The following is an 18,704-nucleotide window of genomic DNA, read 5'->3' as shown; positions in this document are numbered from 1 at the left end:
AGTCAACTTGAACAAACAATAATCTCAATTAGTTTGATCTATTCTTATATGAATCCATTAATTTTAATGAGTAATTAAATTTTAATTTTAAGGTTCAGAGGTTATAATAAAAATTCCCTCCTAACATTAAATTAAATTAACCACTTAGAAAAAGCATAAGGGGTCTCATATGAAAATGAGAAACATTCCTTCCTGGATTTGAAAAGCTGTACTCAAAATGCCGATCCCATTGTGGAAAAACGGGACATAAAATTAGGATAGAATAAGCAAAGTCAAGCACACAGACTTCTTTGTAATGTGGCTGGCTATAATGTGGACTTATACACACATAGGGTAGATTCGTCTATCGGTGGCTGTAAGTCAGGGGGATTTTGATATTAACAATATTGGTCTTTTAAAAAAATTAATTAATTAATATTTATTTTTGGCTGCTTTGGGTCTTCGTTGCTGCATGTGGGCTTTCTCTAGTTGCGGCGAGCGGGGGCTACTCTCCATTGCGGTGCGTGGGCTTCTCATTGTGGTGGCTTCTCTTGTTGCGGAGCACGGGCTCTAGGCGCCGCAGGCTTCAGTAGTTGTGGCACGCAGGCTCGGTAGTTGTGGCTCGCGGGCTCTAGAGCGCAGGGCTCAGTAGTTGTGGCGCACGGGTTTAGTTGCTCTGCAGCATGTGGGATCTTCCCGGGTCAGGGCTCGAACCCATGTCCCCTGCATTGGCAGGCGGATTCTTCACCACTGCACCACCAGGGAAGCCCAACAATACTGGTCTTCATACAATTTCATTTAATCAGCTCCACAGCAACACCTCAAAGCATGTGGGGTCATTCTAATGAAACATCAACGTGGGAAGCACAAACCCCAAATGTTGCTTAAATGTCTGGGAATATGTTACAGATCTAGTCTACGAACTGTTAATAATTATGCACTGCATACTGTAGGGCACTGATGCAACAGTCAAATGCACACAGCGGATCAGGTTCAAGTACACGTGGCTGAAACCCAATAATATCATATTTCTTTTCTCAATGTTTATATGCTTCATGACCGCCATCATCATGGTGACAGTAAGATTTTTAAAGCCTCTGACCTTGTCACAAAGAAGGGTAACAGAAATCCCCTCTCCCCTCACAAGCAGGACAAAGGGCATGGACAGCAAACAGGTTTAAACTGTGTACCAACTTAGACCCACCGGTGCAGCTGCCTGGGATGTGCTGCAGAATGTGGGGAGAAGCACATGTTTCGTACATTTGCTAGTTTGGAAATAAAAGGTTTCCCCCTAAACTCCTGGATGAGGATATTAAAACTGTTTTCTAAAGCGCTAATCTAGAGGTCGGCAAAATTTTCCTTAACTCTCGCAGCGACTCAACTCTGCAGCTGTAGCACAAAAGCAGCTGTAAGCAATATGTAAATGAACACGCCTGAATGTGTTCCAGTAAAACTTTATTACAAAACAGGCATGGGCTGGATTTGGTCCACCCCTGGAATCAGGTATGTGCTGATCCCTCAACACAGCAATGGCTCAGATGTTAAGATTATGGAAATCTAAGAAAGGCAGGAAATAAAAGGTACTGACTACACTGAAAAAAAACAAAACAAAAAAAATCCCAAAAACAATTCTCCATCAAGAAAAGAAAAGGAAAAAAGAATGAGTTTAAATTGCTACAAAAGAAACACTAAATTAGAAGATAAACAACTTTCTGAATGAATTGACTGGTTGATGACTGACAGCCCCTAAAGAAGTCTCCTTTTTTGGGTATCTCTAAGAAGAGGATATTTTCCAGAATGACTTGGGATTAGTCCTGACAGAAAAGAGATTAGGTTAGATCAGTGGTTCCCTAAACTGACTCCCTGATAGAACCACCTGGACAAGATTTTGAATCCTAAATATGGATGAAAAGTTCCCACAGTCTCTGGGGATGAGCCCTGGATTGGCTGTGGGGTTTTTTTGTGTTTTTTTTTTAAGGTCCCTGAGCAGGATTGATGCACTCAGCCCTGCACCATTTAAAACCAGCTGAGTAGATGATCAGCCTGTTTTCTTAAGATAAACTTCAACAAAATGGCAGTGAGCAGAGGTGTTCCAATTTCTTTTTTTTTCTGGCCACGTGGCATGTGGGATCTTAGTTCCCGGACCAGGAATCGAATCTGTGCCCCCTGCATTGGAAGTGTGGAGTCTTAACCTCTGGACTGCCAGGGAAGTCCCTAATCTCTTATGCTATTCCAATACATTGTGGATGTCAAATTGGACTTATTCACCCTCCAGGTATTGGGACCTCCAGATCAGAAGACAGGCCATAGATTTTCAAAGTATCTAAGCCTTAGCTGTCCAGGTCAAACTCAATTAAGATGTTTCCATTCAGAAGTCTTCCCTGAGCACCTTAGTTCACTCTGATTTCTTTCCTCTTTTACATTCCTAGCAGTTAGTGAGCATTCACTGGGAACTTCATCACACAATGGCCTTTTCATGTGTTTCTCCCTATTTTTCTAAAGAGATTTTAAACATATGAATGGCAGAATTATCTTATATTTTTTTGTATTATCAACAACATTTAGAACGGGACTATATATAAAATACCACTTTAATTTTTGTTAATCATGAAAAAATATTTTTGGAGAAAATTGGGCTGATACTCAAGTTTTTTTAACAGCAAAATATTTTTTAAAGCCCCCTCCAAGACTGCCTACATTAAAACAGAAAACGTTACTAGACTTCTAAAATCTAACAGGTATAGTCAGCTACTTTTCAAAGAAGTTTGAGAAATCTGAGAAGCCGATGATTACTGTGCCCACAAAAGTAGGTGAACTCCTGATTATTCAACCAAGAGAGATTGCTAGGAATGTTCTATTGCGTATTTTTCACGATTCTGTTTCTCAACTGCAAACTTCATGAAATAAAAAAATTGCTACTATTACATGTCCATTTCCAATTGTTGGGTACCGATTGTTAGCCTCACAAACATGATACAGTAGAATGCCATTTGAGGTGTCTTGCTGCACCTCGTGGTACAAAATGAAGACACCACCGCTGTCCCCTCAGCAAGAGAATACAGTATGCCTCACAGCACAGCCCCTTCGTTAACATATGTGGGATGTCTGAGATAAAATAAACACCATTCCAGGCCTGGGGAGACATTCTCTGTTAATAGTTGTCGAAGTTGGATTTATCTTTAGTGTTTCATTAAAAATTACAAATGTTAATACATTTGTAAACATGAATATAGAAGTACACAGAATTAAACATGAAAGACACCTCTGTAACTGCCCAGTGGTAACCACTGTTAACAGTTTGATGCCTATACCGCGAGACTGTAAACTATATATGTAAAAACATTCATACACACACACACAGCTTTTAATTTAACCAAATGCAACTATGCTCTACATATTGTTTCTGCTTTTTTACTGGAGTTTATTTGTATATGTAGATCTGTGTAATTTTTAAAAACATCTTCATTATATTTATTGTTTAGCTGTATCACAATTTATTTAAACTATTCCCTTACTGATGGATACTGGGCTGTTCCTTGTCTGCTTTTACCAACAATGCTGCAGTGAACATCCATGGACACGTTTATTCATGCACTTGCTAAAAACAGCCTAGAGGAGGGAGAGTAACAGAATTCCTAGGTCAAGGGGAATGAGAGTTTTAAATTTGAATAGGTATTGCCAAATTGCCCTCCAAATGGCTTAGCCAATTCATACAACCATGCTGACGATGTATATTGTATCCACTTTCCTATACTCTTGACAAAGCTTAATATTATCAAACTCTTAAACTTGCTCACCGGAGAGATGAAAAATGCTATCTCATTTTTAAAATTTGCATTTTCCTGATCACCAAAGAAAGAAGCATCTTTTTTGTATTTTTTTTTAAATCATTTACTTTTCTTCATCTGTATATGTCTCCTTATATCCTCAGCCAACATTTTAAAGCTGTGGGTTTCTTTCATATTAACTTTTCAGAGTCTTTATGTAATATGGATAGTGACCCTTTGTCTACTATGTATTTTGCAGTCTACAGGATTTAAGTTTTTAATATTGTCAAATCTGTCCATTTTTGTCATTGATGGCTTCTAGTTTTAACTCAGAAAGGCATTTCTTAGAAAACTATTCCAATATTCTCCTTAGAAAAAAAAAAGCCTTTTAAAAAAGAATTTTTTAAGTTTAAGTTTAAGTTTTAAGTTTAAGCTACTTGGAATTTATTTTTGTCCATGATCTGAGACAGAGACTTGACCTAATAATTTGCCAATATGGAAACTTCAAGTTAGCCCTTACATGGAATCTAGCAAACAGAAACCTGGTAACACAAACATTTACACCTTTTTCTTCATTTTCTATTTTAAGCACAACTTACTACACAAACTCAAAACATCTTTTTACTGCCACGACAACACCCAAAGATATGTGTGCTTACACAGAATTAAAGTGATTTAAGAGAACGAAACATTTAATAAGATGCAGACTTCCTGACAGTCACAAGGCACTCACCCATTCCCCTTTAACCTCCACCAGGAAAGCAAAGGTTTGAAAGCAAGGCAAAATACATGTTTAATGAAATGTTTCATTCTCATGGTATACTTACACTCTATTCTTCTAGTGAGGCTGATGCTTAACTAGTCAATTTGAGGAAAAGGACTCAGTACCATTGTAACAAGACTATGTTTCAAAAAAATAGCAATATATACTCATTAAAATACAGATCATCTGTAACATTTCCTTATGGTAATATTTGGTAACACTTCCTTATCTCAGGAAGAGAACATTACTTTTCTGCACTTTGTGTTGCAACAAAATCCAGTTTCAAATATGTTAGGCTTTTTTTTTTTTTTTTTTAAAGCAGTATAAAAATCAACTTTGTAATGAGGTCTTCTCTGCTATGGCTTTGTACCTTCATAATGTTTAGATTCCTGCTATTGCATGGTATTTAGATAATTTCCAATTAATCTGCTTTAAAAGGCACAGGATATTTCAAAGACCAGGCAGGAGGAATAAAGCAGCCTCAGGCCATTAGGAAACAGAAGACAGGGAAGAAGCTGCGAAACACTCCGCCCGGGTCACCATTCACGTGCAGCGTGGTGTGTCCACACTTGAGAGAAACCAGCAGTTCTTTCTGTAAAGAATGAGTGAGGCTGGCGCCCAGGCATCCAAAACTCTGTGCTGAATGAAGGCAGAGAGATTACTGGAAGAGGGTTTTGTTATTGTTAAGGAGATGTTGACTTTGAAAAATTCTGGAGCATTGGGCACGACTCCCTTATTTCCAGCCCATAAGAACTAGAGAAAAAGCTATCAGAAAATAAGTGGAGAAGGGATTGAGTTCTTTGAGTACCAAACATACTGTTCTTTCTATATATTTTGACCCATGAAAGATCACATACTCTAAATACAGATACGATGCATAAACGGAAGATGAATGCATGAGTAATTACAGTGACTGCATGACACCCTTTTATACTTCAAAGACATGGGTCCTAGTATGGGAAGTGTGTTTGCCTCAATTCTTAACTTTCATAGTTCTTAAAAAAAATTCTGAACCATTTCCATATTAAAAAGAAAAAAAAAAAGCCAACAGTAATGCAAAGCTTAACCATTTCTAAGACTTAACGTTAATAACTGGATTGAGGAACTACTATTTTCTTTTAGGAAATAATTTAGGTCAACCACATTGCTTTATTCTTTCTTAAACTGGTTACTATAGTTTTAGTTACAATCATAAGATTATTATTATAATAATTAAACAAGCTGTAACAAGCAAAGTTCTACACTCTTTCATCTGTTCATTTATAGAGTAGGAAAGCAGGTTAACTGTATTTAATTCATTACTCTTCACACAATTCAAAGTTTACGCAAAGGGAAAAAAAGATGCTTTGACCCAAAGATACAAAAATTATCAGTGGCAACTATGAAAATGATGATCAAGCATTTTGCATTTAAAACTATTTCTGAAAGACTACTTTTAATATCTAAGTAGTAATCTAAACTCTAAAATTACCAGAGCTTTACAGATTTAAAATTATGCAAGGCTATGTTAAGAACCCATTTTCTTTACCAATTCTATTTTAAAGTGATGCTGGGATACGTTTTTAAGTGCCAACTTTCATTCTAATAGAAAAGGAAGAAGAGTGAGGCCTTACTTCAAAAACTCAAATGCTGGATTACTGGATTTCACACTCACCAACCACTTTACAATTGTCAAATAAAGTACAAAAAGAGGACAGATGGCTAACCATCAACGGAAACCACGCTTTCGCTGGAGTCTTTCTTACCATGACTATATCTCCTGGCTGGATCGTGATTTCGTCGTGACTTCTGGACTCAAAGGGATAGAGTGCTCGGTAATACACCACTTTTACATTCTCCAGTGCAGAAATGCTCAGTGGGCCTTTTTCTGTTTACGAGGAAAGAAGGAGAAGGGAACAAAAGTAAAACGTTACACGGAACACAAATGCATGACACAAGCCAAATTACAGACATCTATCTCCTCTGCTGCCTATCTTAACATCTGAACAATTTCCATCTACTCAAGGAATTTCTGAAACACATAGTGAGGATGTGTTTGGTTCTGAAACCAAAGGAGAGCCAAATCTGATGTCAGCAACTAGAACCCATCAGAGAGGTCATTAGTGGACGTTAAACCAAGGTCATCCCAGTGCCGAGTGCAGTGAGGCTGCCTGAAGTCCCCGTTCTCTGCTCCCTGGCTTAGGCGTCAGCAGTGCGCATCTATAAAGCATCCAGACCTCTTTCCCCCCATGCAGGGTGTCTAGCACGATGCAGCGGTTCGAATGTGACGCAAATTTGAAACAGCCAACCCACGGGGGACAGGGCAAAGAAGCACAACTTTAACTTTCCATATTAAGAGACATGGAAAGGTTGATGTTTTAGGCCCTCAATGTGGTGATGTAAAACATAAGTGCTGATTTCACCAAGAACCGTTCTTATTGATCATTCAATCGTAATTCCTGGTGAATTACAAGTCCTAGAGAAAAAAATGAACCAAAGACAGACCCTAGATGAAAATAATGTAGCTTTTCAATGAAGTAAAATTTTTAAAAATGCACATGAGCAGAGGATATTGTGGATCCTGATTAATAACTACTCACAGCCCTCTGAACTGTTTTACCCAAGAGCTGCAAGTATTTTGATACACACCTATTTTCTCTGAAAAGCCGTGAAAGTACTATCTTTGTGTCATCTTGAACTGAATGATGTGCATAATTTCCCACTGACCAAAGGAGAAAAAAAATCCTCGTTTTATACCAAGAGGACGCATAAGGAACTTAAGATCAAGTCATGGTGAAATAATTTTCAGATCAAGAAAAATATTAAAACATATATTTTGTCCTCGTATGGCACAGGCTCCTGTGTGGATCTGATGGCTTGCCAGTCTTTCTCCCTGGACTGCATGCATCTTGAGGCAGGGAGGGTGTCGGCCAACTCTGAACCCTCACTCCCATCCCTGCCCGCTGTGCAAACAGGAAACAAACATTTGTCATTTGCCAAACAAAGGAAAAGGCCATCACTTTCCTCAGCTGAGTATTATCTCCTAAGCTTTACAATATCGTACAGCTACAAGAGAATTCAAAAAAATACATTCTAGTTTGCATCTGATAAAAGGGATAACGTTTTCTAGCCATTTCAAAGTCTTTCATTTATCGTTATTTATAAAGACGTTAACTTATGTTCAAAGGGCAAAAATAAAAAGTTTCAAAAGGTAAGAACACAGCTGTATGCGGTGCAGACTAAGGACAGTGAATGTCACGTCACTATAGGCAAGGGGAAGAAGCACCACTTCCTGCTGCTGAGACAGCTCTGAAATTCCCAGAGAAAATAACAAAACAGAGAAGCAGGAAGGGTTATGACCTCCATTTGGAATACAGGTGTATGAATGGGGTTTGGCAATGAAACTTCATGCCACTGTCGTCTGCAAAAGACTTCTGGATGCCAAAGGTTGGCACGGTGCGGGGAGAACTAAACAGACATCTGATGATGCTAGAAGATGAACAGCTGCACCGTCCAAAAAAAGACACTGATGTTCTCATCGCTATGAACACAGCCAAGATAGAGCCTGATTAGACATGAATATTTCCCAAGAGGATCTGGGAGAACAGGACTTTTTTTTTTTAATTTTTATTTTATATTGGGGTATAGTTGATTTACGATGTTGTGTTAGTTTCAGGTGTAGAAAAGGACTTATTTGTTCACATAATTTTGGCTTCTCATACCTGCGGTGGACCAGGGTGCTTGGACAGCTGGCTTAGCTGGCTCTTGTTGTTGAAGGAAAAGCCGACTCAGCTTGTCTTGCATTTCCTGTTTGCCCTTTTCCTCACTGTCCTTCTTTTTGACACTCTCTTCCCTTTTGAGTTTTTCCTCCTCGTGGGGTTTTCTTGGCCGCTGATGCTCATCTTCTTGTTGCACGTGCTCCAGCCACTGCTGGCCCCTTTCCTGAGCTCGTCTGTCAACAAAAGGCCTGATTACAGCAGGGAAGCAACTCCAAGTTAACACTGCTGTGTGGCCCCTTTGCACAAAGAGCTCCATCTAGTCAATGGGATGCTGAACACCAAGGGATATTGTTCTTCAGATGGAGGGATCTGAATCAATGAAACAGAGGCTCTCAGGGCTCCCTTTCTGAGTGAGATGAAATCACATGATTTAGAAAAACACAGAAAGAAAATTCCTGATGTAGCTAGCTTATAAAGTGATTAGAAAAATCACAAAAATACTTCTCGATTTTAAAACTGGCATATAATTGCAAAGAAAAATAAAAGCCATAAAACACAGGAACATAACTTCCATGAAGAGAAAGTATACCCAGCACTGCAAATGAAATATTGCTTAAAGAAGTCCATGAACAATTAGATCACTGAGGGGACACACCGTATGTACACGCACACAAGTAGCTCCCCAGAACTGAAGCGGAAACCAACAGGTGATTTTGAACCCTTGAGGTAGTAACCATCCCTTACTAAGCAACAGTTTCTATATATTTTACTGAATTCGACTACTTTGTTTTTCAAACTAGCTGACACAAAGAGATAAAGTGCAATTAAATATAGGCCGTGAAAAATATGATGGCCTCAACCTGAAATCCATAGGAAAAGATCGGGGATGATTTTTCCCGCTTTCCATAATATTTTACAAAATCAGAAAACACTTTAAATGATCACACTTTAAATGAAACTAATGTGGGACTTCCCTGGTGGCACAGTGGGTAAGACTCTGCACTCCCAATGCAGGGGCCTGGGTTTGACCCCTGGGCAGGGAACTAGATCCCACAGGCATGCCACAACTAAGAGTTTGCATGACACAGCTAAGGAGCCCACCTGCTGCAACTAAGGAGCCCATGTGCTGCAACTAAGACCCGGTGCAACCAAATAAAGAAAGAAACTAATGTGCAATAATAAATGATACCATGTTAATAATAACTAGTCCTCCACATTTGTTAACTACTTTAACCCTCACACTAGGTAGGTAGGTCCTATCATTATCATCCAAATTTTACAGATGAAAATGAGGCAGAGGGAGTGAATGACTTGTCCAAGGTCACACAGCCACACCAGCTTGGGGACCAGTTCAGGCAGCCTGGTTCTAAAGTCTACAGCATGAATCACTAGCCTGTGACATGGCCAACGCACAAAGGTCATCTCCTGGAACGAGGAAACTGCCAAGGGAACATGATATAAACAAATAAAACTTTTATTCTCCATTTAAAAAATATTATATTTATTTCTACTCTGTAGAAACGTGAAGCTTTAGTGCAGTAGAATTCTTTTCAATTTAAATCAAGCATTTCACTTACAATTTTCAAAACATCTTTTAAGAAAGCACAAAAGACATTTTTTGGAGGGGTAGGAGTGTTAATTGTTATTCATAACAACAAATAAAATTTGCTTAACATATTCCACCAATAAAGGCCACCATTTATAAAAGCATATAACCACGTAATTTCTGAAGTTAAAGTTTGGGTGCTATTTATCATACAATTGTAAGCAGAAAATTTAAACTTTTATATTATGACACTGTATGTGTATTTCTACTCTGTAGGAATGTGGAACTTCGATGCAGTGTATTGTGAATAGTAAACTTTGAAGGTAAGAAAATGATGGAGTTAATCAACATATCCAAGGAATTAATCCCTGGGACAAAATCCTAGACCTACCTCCTTCCACCAAGAGAACCATAAAATAGTCCTCTAAATTGGTTTGAAACCCTACCTACCCACTGGCATGATAAAAAAAAAACAAAACACCAAATGCAAAATACAATATGTACCCATAATAAAGAGTGCTGCAAAAGTGCACCCTGGGGACTTCCACAGTGGTCCAGTGGTAAAGAATCCATCTTCCAATGCAGGGGACTCGGATTTGATCCCTGGTTGGGGAACTAAGATCCCACATGCCGTGGGGCAACTAAGCCCACATGCCACAACTACTGAGCCCACTTGCCTCAATTAGAGAGCCCACATGCTGCAAACTACAGAGCCCATGTGCTCTGGACCCCGCACGCCACAACTAGAGAAAAGCCCATGCACCGCAATGAAGATCCCGCATGCCACAACTAAGACCTGATGCAGCCAAAAATTAAATTTAAATAAATAAATAAATATTAAAAAAAAAAAAAATGTGCACCCTGGCAGTTAAACTGAGCTCAGCCCAGTAAAATCAGTGACTTGCCTAAAGTATGAGTTTCTTCATTTTTTTAGTCTAATTTCAATAACCAATTTTTATAATTTACACTGTATCATTGGGATATTTGGTCATTTTTGTTTCTTGGGAGTCTAAAATCAATTTGTAGTTTAAAAAGCAAATATCCAATAACAAAATCAGACACACCAAAAGTGAAACAATAAATTTCTACAATTTACTACGAAAGGTTACAAATAAAAATAGAAGACTACAGACACAAATATTCAAACAAAAATGTGTCTGTGTCCTAAGCAGCAGCAGCAACAGCAAATTTTGTCCTTTTGTACTCAAGTTTCATTTGCAGTTGAAAAAAAAGAAGAAAGAAGATGGCGTGGTATACTGTCTGTCTCACTGGAGAAACCCTGTGTGGCCACTGAGCTCAGGGACTTTGATTTCAAACCCAGGACTCTGATGGCCACTGTTACTAAAAGGCTGTGAACTGGAAACGTATTTTGGTCATTGGCATGCAAATGAGCATACCAAGTGTCCCAATTTCTTGTATAATTCCATTTATCTACATAGTCGTAGCCTGAGAGAGTTCTGGGCACCAACCAAAAACTTTGGGGGGTACTTATACATGCAAAGATTTATATATACATGTGCCCACACACACATTAAAGACTGAAGGCTCTTTCTGGTGCAGTAAGAACTTGGAGAAGCCCGGCAAAGAATAGTAAATACTCAAAGTTCCTTCCAGAAGGGTCCACAATCCACTGAAAAGACTCACCTTTGGGCTTCTCCTTTTTGTTTTTCTAATTCTATGATCTTTCGCTCTTGTTCTTTCTGTTTCAGTCGTTCAGCCTCTATGGACTTCTGTTTCTGTAGCTGCTGCTTATTATGTATTTCTCTTAGTTCCTATAAATGATCAAGAAACAGTTCATGTAATGACATGCGCTGATAGACATTTCCACTGTTTATCAGCATGCAACATTTCATAGTGGGGAAGCCTAGACACGTAGGAGATAATACTTCAGGTTTGAAAAACGTTACCTTGGAAAACTAAAATCACTCTACATTTTGACATGACTCATCTCCAGAAGCTGTTTGAGATCATATTTTAGTGAGGCATAACACACTGCACCATGGTCCATGAGGTGCTTTAGAAGGAGCTTGCTAGGGACGAGCATTAGAAAAACTATACTGCTCAGGACTCAGCAACAGTAATGGAACTCAACCAATTTTGAGACATGGTGATGATCATGAATGGAATCTTAAGATTCTTTTGATAATAATCAACACCAACCTCCACTGGCTTTGAAGATGTACACACTTCTTCATACACTCGCTCCACTAAACCATTACAACCTCACCTCCTTCTTATGACATGCTGCTTTGAAACAAAACGACATCCCTCTCCTCCACAACTTTGAGTCTCCCCCCAGGGTATATTTTTCTTCGAATCAGACCTCTTCCGAAGCATCTTTTCTTATTAAAACCATGTGTGAAGCTGTCAGCTGCCCCAAACTAAGCCAGCAGTCAGATGGAAAGTAAAAAGCTATAGTTTGATTATCACTTTGGATCCGATTTCCTCATTTGATACTAACACAGGAATAACAGTAATTTCCTTAGCATGCTACTGAAAATAAAGTGTATTTTATGATATTTGAAGTACTCAAGTCAGAAGTTTAAACACCCAAAAATATGAAGAACAAAGAAATGCCTGTTGGTGAGGGAAAACCCTCTGATTCCATAGGAATCAAATGGTTGCTAACAGATTCAGTCACCAAATCTCTTCTTACTTGTGTCAACAATAAATCAGACAAGTCAAAGTGTCCAGTAGAACCAAGAGTAAAGTTCCAGTTGACTTCTTGGTCTGGCTAACTAGGCGGGCAGCCAAGGGGTCTATATGGTGAGATTTAAGAACTAAGGCCTGCCCTGTCTTCTCTTGATTTGCTCACTGGTAAGTCCAGATGGGTAGGTTTCTTCCTGCCTTATTTCTACTTTTAGATTTCATTCACAGATCAGACGTCAAAGGTAGAGAGATGGTCTGAAGAAGATCAGCGTTAAAATGCACTTATTCCTAGAGAAAAGCCCTAAGAGTGAGGCTAACCTTTTCCTACTAGCTAGACCGTTCTTAAGATAAAGTTAGAATGTATGTAACAAGCATTCTGTATACCATAAGTGACATTGAGAGGTCCTAAAAGGGATCAATGCGATACGAGAAAAAGTTTAACTGGAGATCAGAAGGTTAGGGGGAGCAGGTACTGGGCAAGGAGGAAGGACTGGAGAGAAGGAGGCACTTGAAGAGGGGGAAGGAAGGAAAGAAGAAAGGGGCTTCAGTAGAGAACCCAGCAGATGAGCCTGGGAATAACCAGACAGGATGCAGCAGGAAGACACAATTTCGTCAGGCACAAATTGAAGGACTATTCCCTGTGGCTGCAGCCATGGGCATGTGACTTCCAAATTATGAAGGGTACTTGAGACAGGAGTTTAGCTATAGAGGGGCCATGGAAGGCCAAGAATGGAAACTGGAACATAATGATGACGCCTTGGTCTGTTTACAGTTCTAAGAGACAAAAATCAACATCAGGAAAAAAGAATTCCATTTTTCATCACCTTTCTCACTGCTATACCATGGGATGTAAAACTTTAATGTGCTAAAAGTTCAGCAGTATTGCTTTTCATAGTAATTTGGAATCAAGCATAAATAGTAATCTCTAAAAACATGAATAAAAAATCTGGTTAATATTTGGGATTTGATATTTCAGAGACAAATGGAAAATAAGGGTCAATTTCTGTTAGAGTTATTTGCACTCTTGGTTCAAGTTAATATCTCTACGTGAAAAAGAAAACTGCAGTGGAATGCTATTAATCGAAACTCTATATGTCCTAAGAGAGGAAGCCTAAAGTTAGCCTCTGCATAGACAGGGATGGCCCACTCTGTCACTGACCCAATGGCTGAGACCCTTTAAAAAGAAGGGTAAGAAGTGATGAAGATTAACTTTTCTTCTATTTTCAAATCTCATCTTCAACTGCACAAAATTCTCAAATAGGTTCAGAAAAATAATTTATGGCAACAGACTATAATTAAAAGGTACTGAACTGGGAACAAAGATACCAGGATTTTAATCTCAGGTCCCTGATATGCACCACAAGCTAAATCAGAGTAGACAATCTTTAGTTTTTGTTTGTTTCTTTTTTAGTTTTAAGATCTGTTAAATTGTTAGACATTGTTCATCACCATAAAAATTTATTCTCTATTTACCTGTGTCTCTTTTATTTAGGATTTTATTCTTATTACATAAACTAAAAAGGTATAACCAGTAAGCAAAATAATTCTAAGCTGAAATTAAATACAAAAGAGTAAGAAATGACAGAGGAGGGGACTTGTCTGGTGGCGCAGTGGTTAAGAATCCACCTGCCAATGCAGGGGACACGGGTTCGAGCCCTGGTCCGGGAAGATCCCATAAGCCGTGGAGCAACTAAGCCCGTGCACCACAATTACTGAGCCTGTGCTCCGCAACAAGAGAAGCCACTGCAACGAGAAGCCTGTGCACCACAACAAAGAGTAGCTCGCCACAACTAGAGAAAGCCCACGTGCAGCAACGAAGACCCAGCGCAGCCATAAATAAATAAATAGTTAAAAAAAAAAGAAAGAAATGACAGAGGAGGAACCTGATTGTATATTAAAACAGAAAGATGCTTACTTCATCCAGGAAAAATGTATTTTAGGCATAGTGATATTCAAAACACTTAACAACACGTACTTACTGCGCAAGCGCTGGCCAGTTAGAATGGACGCCGGCCATGATGTACCAATGCATCAGGTAGACCGGGGCACAAACGAAGATTTTTCATTTTAACAAAGAATTATACTGCATATTTCCTTTCTATATTGGGCTCTAGTAATTGGATATTAATTTATAGATCAATAATTACCAGATACAAAGTCAAGACAGATGGAAATAAAGCTAGCAACATATTATGAGGGACTATAAAATGAAAAGCAATAAGAAATAAACTTAAAGAATCTATAGGAAAAAATCACGTTAATGAGAGTTTGAAAACAATTTTTAAATGTTTCAAATACATGAAGGAAGATATTTAAAAAAATTTAAAGCACATTTTTTTTTTGAGTATAAGAGAATTAGAGGATAAGCTGAACCTATCTTTGGAACTGTCTAAATAAGCTGCAGCTTCAAGTACCTCCAAGGAAATGGAGCTTGCAGGAGCCATAAAATAACAGATGTCAAATGAGGTAACAGAAGGCTCTGACATCTTATGATCCAGATTTGAAGACTGCAAAATTTTTCTGTCATTTCCTTCATCCAAGTCAAATACTGCTGAGATACACAATCCAGTGTAAGAAAATCAAGATGCTATGAATAGGAAGGCATTCTGGGTTTTCCTCTCTTTCCTTGGACTTGGGAGTTTAAGATGGCATGAACCAAAATAAGCAGAAAATGTATGATTCCTCAGTTGATTACTTTTTTTTTTTTTTTTAAAAGCTGAACTTCTGAGATGGCAACCTATAGAACGAAGGAATATAAACTAAAATCTAGCTAACAACTTGTTTTTCTGTGCATGACAAGGAGCAACGGGTCCTTTCACATGGGAGCTGAGGGTTGCCCTGTTCCTTCATTCCTTTTCAATACCATTTAAGAAATTCAAGTATAAGTATAGTTATTTACAAGTTGCCTTTTAATTCTTTCAGGGAAAACATTTTTCGGTGACAAATAAATCTGGTGTTTTATTAAATTTTTTATTTACTTAGGAAATGAGAGAACTATTGGGAGAAGTAGCTAAGAAAAACTTCCCCACACAAATCGTATCAACTCTCCTGGTGACCAGCCTGATGTAAGTGACCCTGCAAATTCTGTTAAATCTTGTCATGGTTATTTCTCTATTATAACTAAGATAAACAGAACAAATAAGAAATTACTGCCATTCAAAACTCAGTATCTCACTTGTAGCTCTTCCTCAAATTAACTTACTTTTTTCTAAAATAAGTAACTCTACAGTCACATATTTATTTATTGGCTGGATATTTATCTAGCAATATGGTATTGAGTGTACAACTTTGTTGACCTTTCTTCTGAGTTCTACTCAAGGGTATATGTTTTACACTAGATATAGTGGACAATAGCTTAATATTAACTCCTAATAAAGTATGGTGACTTTCTTAATAAATAAGAAATAAGCATGCATTCAATAAGTTTTAGCTACAAATAAATATATAGGAAAAATAAAACTCCTATAAAGTGCATAGTATATATAAATTAAAATAAGATTTCTTTCACCAATAATATCTACAGAATTCTAAGATAAAGCAGAGTTTCTTATCCAGGGTCTATGAAAAAGCTTTGGCTCTGTGAACACTATGAAATTACATGCAAACTGGGGTATATTGGCATTTTTCTTGCTGAGAAGGCACATAGCTTTTATTTGACTCTCAAAGGGATGTTGGATCAAACACAGATTATAAACCACAATAAGAAAATGACTGGCAAATAAAGATTCTGTCTTATATTAGTTAAGATTAATGAAAATCAGCTTGCTTTTAAATTTCTTCCTTCAACCAAGGGGGAAAAGTCACTTACCTCCCCTAAGGAATTAAGATATTTGCACCATAAAACATCTTTGGACATCCTGTGGCATACAGCCAAAGTATTTCAAAAGCGATATGCTTCACAAATTGAATACTCAAGAAGATCCAATATTTTGCCCTGAGAAATATGGCTCACTTTCAAGTTTACTAAAGACAGTTGTTCTATTGCTATGCAAGTGGCACAGAATCACTTAATTAAAAAACTGTGACTGTTTCTCCTTCATTTGGTTTTAGAAACACTCAAAAATAAATGTATTATGTGAAGTGATATTACATAAAATTTAAAGAAGTATCCACCTGGGGTTCAAGATGGCGGAGTAGAAGGACGTGCGCTCACTCCCTCTTGCTAGAGCACGGGAATCACAACTAACTGCTGAACAATCATCAACAGGAAGACACTGGAACTCACCAAAAAAGATACCTCACATCCAAAGACAAAGGAGAAGCCGCAATGAGACGGTAGGAGGTGAGCAATCACAATAAAATCAAATCCAATGACCGCTGGGTGGGTGACTCACAAACTGGAGAACACTTATACCACAGAAGTCCACCCACTGGAGTGAAGGTTCTGAGCCCCAGGTCAGGCTTCCCAATCTGGGGGTCTGGCAACGGGAGGAGGAATTCCTAGAGAATCAGACTTTGAAAGCTAGAGGGATTTGATTGCAGGACTTCAACAGGACTGGGGGAAACAGAGACTCCACTCTTGGAGGGCACACACAAAGTAGTGTGCATATCAGGACCAAGGGGGAAGGAGCAGTGACCCCATAGGAGACTGAACCAGACCTACCTGCTAGTGTTGGAGGGTCTCCTGCAGAGGCTGGGGGTGGCTGTGGCTCACCCCGGGGACAAGGACACTGGCAGCAGAAGTTCTGGGAAGTACTCCTTGGCATGAGCCCTCCCGGAGTCCGCCATTAGCCCCACCAAAGAGCCCGGGTAGGCTCCAGCTCTGGGTCGCCTCAGGCCAAACAACCAACAGGGAGGGAACTCAGCCCCAGCATCAGCAGAAAAGCAGATTAAAGTTTTACTGAGCTCTGCCTACCAGAGCAACTCCCAGCTCTACCCCCCACCAGTCCCTCCCATCAGGAAGCCTGCACAAGCCTCTTAGATAGCCTCATCCACCAGAGGGCAGACAGCAGAAGCATGAAGAACTACAATCCTGCAGCCTGTGGAACGAAAACCACATTCACAGAAAGACAGACAAAATGAAAAGGCAGAGGACTATGTACCAGATGAAGGAACAAGATAAAACCCCAGAAAAACAACTAAATGAAGTGGAGATAGGCAACCTTCCAGAAAAAGAATTCAGAATAATGATAGTGAAGATGATCCAGGACCTCGGAAAAAGAATGGAGGCGAAGATCGAGAAGATGCAAGAAATCTTTAACAAAGACCTAGAAGAATTAAAGAACAAACAAACAGATATGAACAATACAAAAACTGAAATGAAAAATACACTAGAAGGAATCAATAGCAGAATAACTGAGGAAGAACGGATAAGTGACCTGGAAGACAGAATGGTGGAATACAGTGCCGCGGAACAGAATAAAGAAAAAAGAATGAAAAGAAATGAAGACAGCCTAGGAGACCTCTGCGACAACATTAAACGCAACAACATTCACATTACAGGGGTCCCAGAAGGAGAAGAGAGAGAGAAAGGACCCCAGAAAATATTTGAAGACATTATAGTCGAAAACGTCCCTACCTTGGAAAAGGAAATAGCCACTCAAGCCCAGGAAGCGCAGAGAGTCCCAGGCAGGATAAACCGAAGGAGAAACACGCCGAGACACATAGTAATCAAATTGACAAAAATTAAAGACAAAGAAAAATTATTAAAAGCAACAAGGGAAAAACGACAAATAACACGCAAGGGAACTCCCATAAGGTTAACAGCTGATTTCTCAGCAGAAATTCTACAAGCTAGAAGGGAGTAGCACGATATATTTAAAGTGATGAAAGGGAAGAAACTACAACCAAGATTACTCTGTCTGGCAAGGATCTCATTCAGATTGATGGTGAAATCAAAAGCTTTACAGATAAGCAAAAGCTAAGAGAATTCAGCCCACCAAACCAGCTCTACAACAAATGCTAAAGGAACTTCTCTAAGTGGGAAACACAAGAGAAGAAAAGGACCTACAAAAACAAACCCAAAACAATTAAGAAAATGGTCATAGGAACACACATATCGATAATTACCTTAAACATGAATGGATTAAATGCTCCAACCAAAAGACACAGGCTCGTTGAATGGATACAAAAATAAGACCCATCTATATGCTGTCTATAAGAGACCCACTTCAGGCCTAGGGACACATACGACTGAGAGTGAAGGGATGGAAAAAGATATTCCATGCAAATGGAAATCAAAAGAAAGCTGGAGTAGCAATACTCACATCAGATAAAATAGACTTTAAAATAAAGAATGTTACAAGAGACAAGGAAGGACACTACATAATGACCAAGGGATCAATCCAAGAAGAAGATATAAC

The 18,704-nt window shown here is 38.8% G+C and overlaps 1 protein-coding gene across 3 annotated transcripts in view; it reads right to left on the bottom strand.

Moving 5' to 3' along the window:
- Nucleotides 1-18,704, bottom strand: part of ITSN1 (intersectin 1) — a 221,103-nt gene that overhangs the window by 76,911 nt on the left and 125,488 nt on the right. For all 3 annotated transcript variants that reach the window (XM_068547009.1, XM_068547010.1, XM_068547011.1), the window contains 3 exons: nt 11,398-11,525; nt 8,211-8,440; nt 6,255-6,376 (listed from right to left, as the gene is read on the bottom strand). In XM_068547009.1, the coding sequence (XP_068403110.1) occupies nt 6,255-6,376; nt 8,211-8,440; nt 11,398-11,525 (480 nt within the window). The remainder of the gene's footprint in view (nt 1-6,254; nt 6,377-8,210; nt 8,441-11,397; nt 11,526-18,704) is intronic.

This window comes from Eschrichtius robustus, chromosome 6 (assembly GCF_028021215.1).
Source record: "Eschrichtius robustus isolate mEscRob2 chromosome 6, mEscRob2.pri, whole genome shotgun sequence".
NCBI lineage: Eukaryota > Metazoa > Chordata > Mammalia > Artiodactyla > Eschrichtiidae > Eschrichtius > Eschrichtius robustus.
Note: the sequence above shows the minus strand (reverse complement) of the source record. Positions and strands in the feature narration are given on the sequence as shown.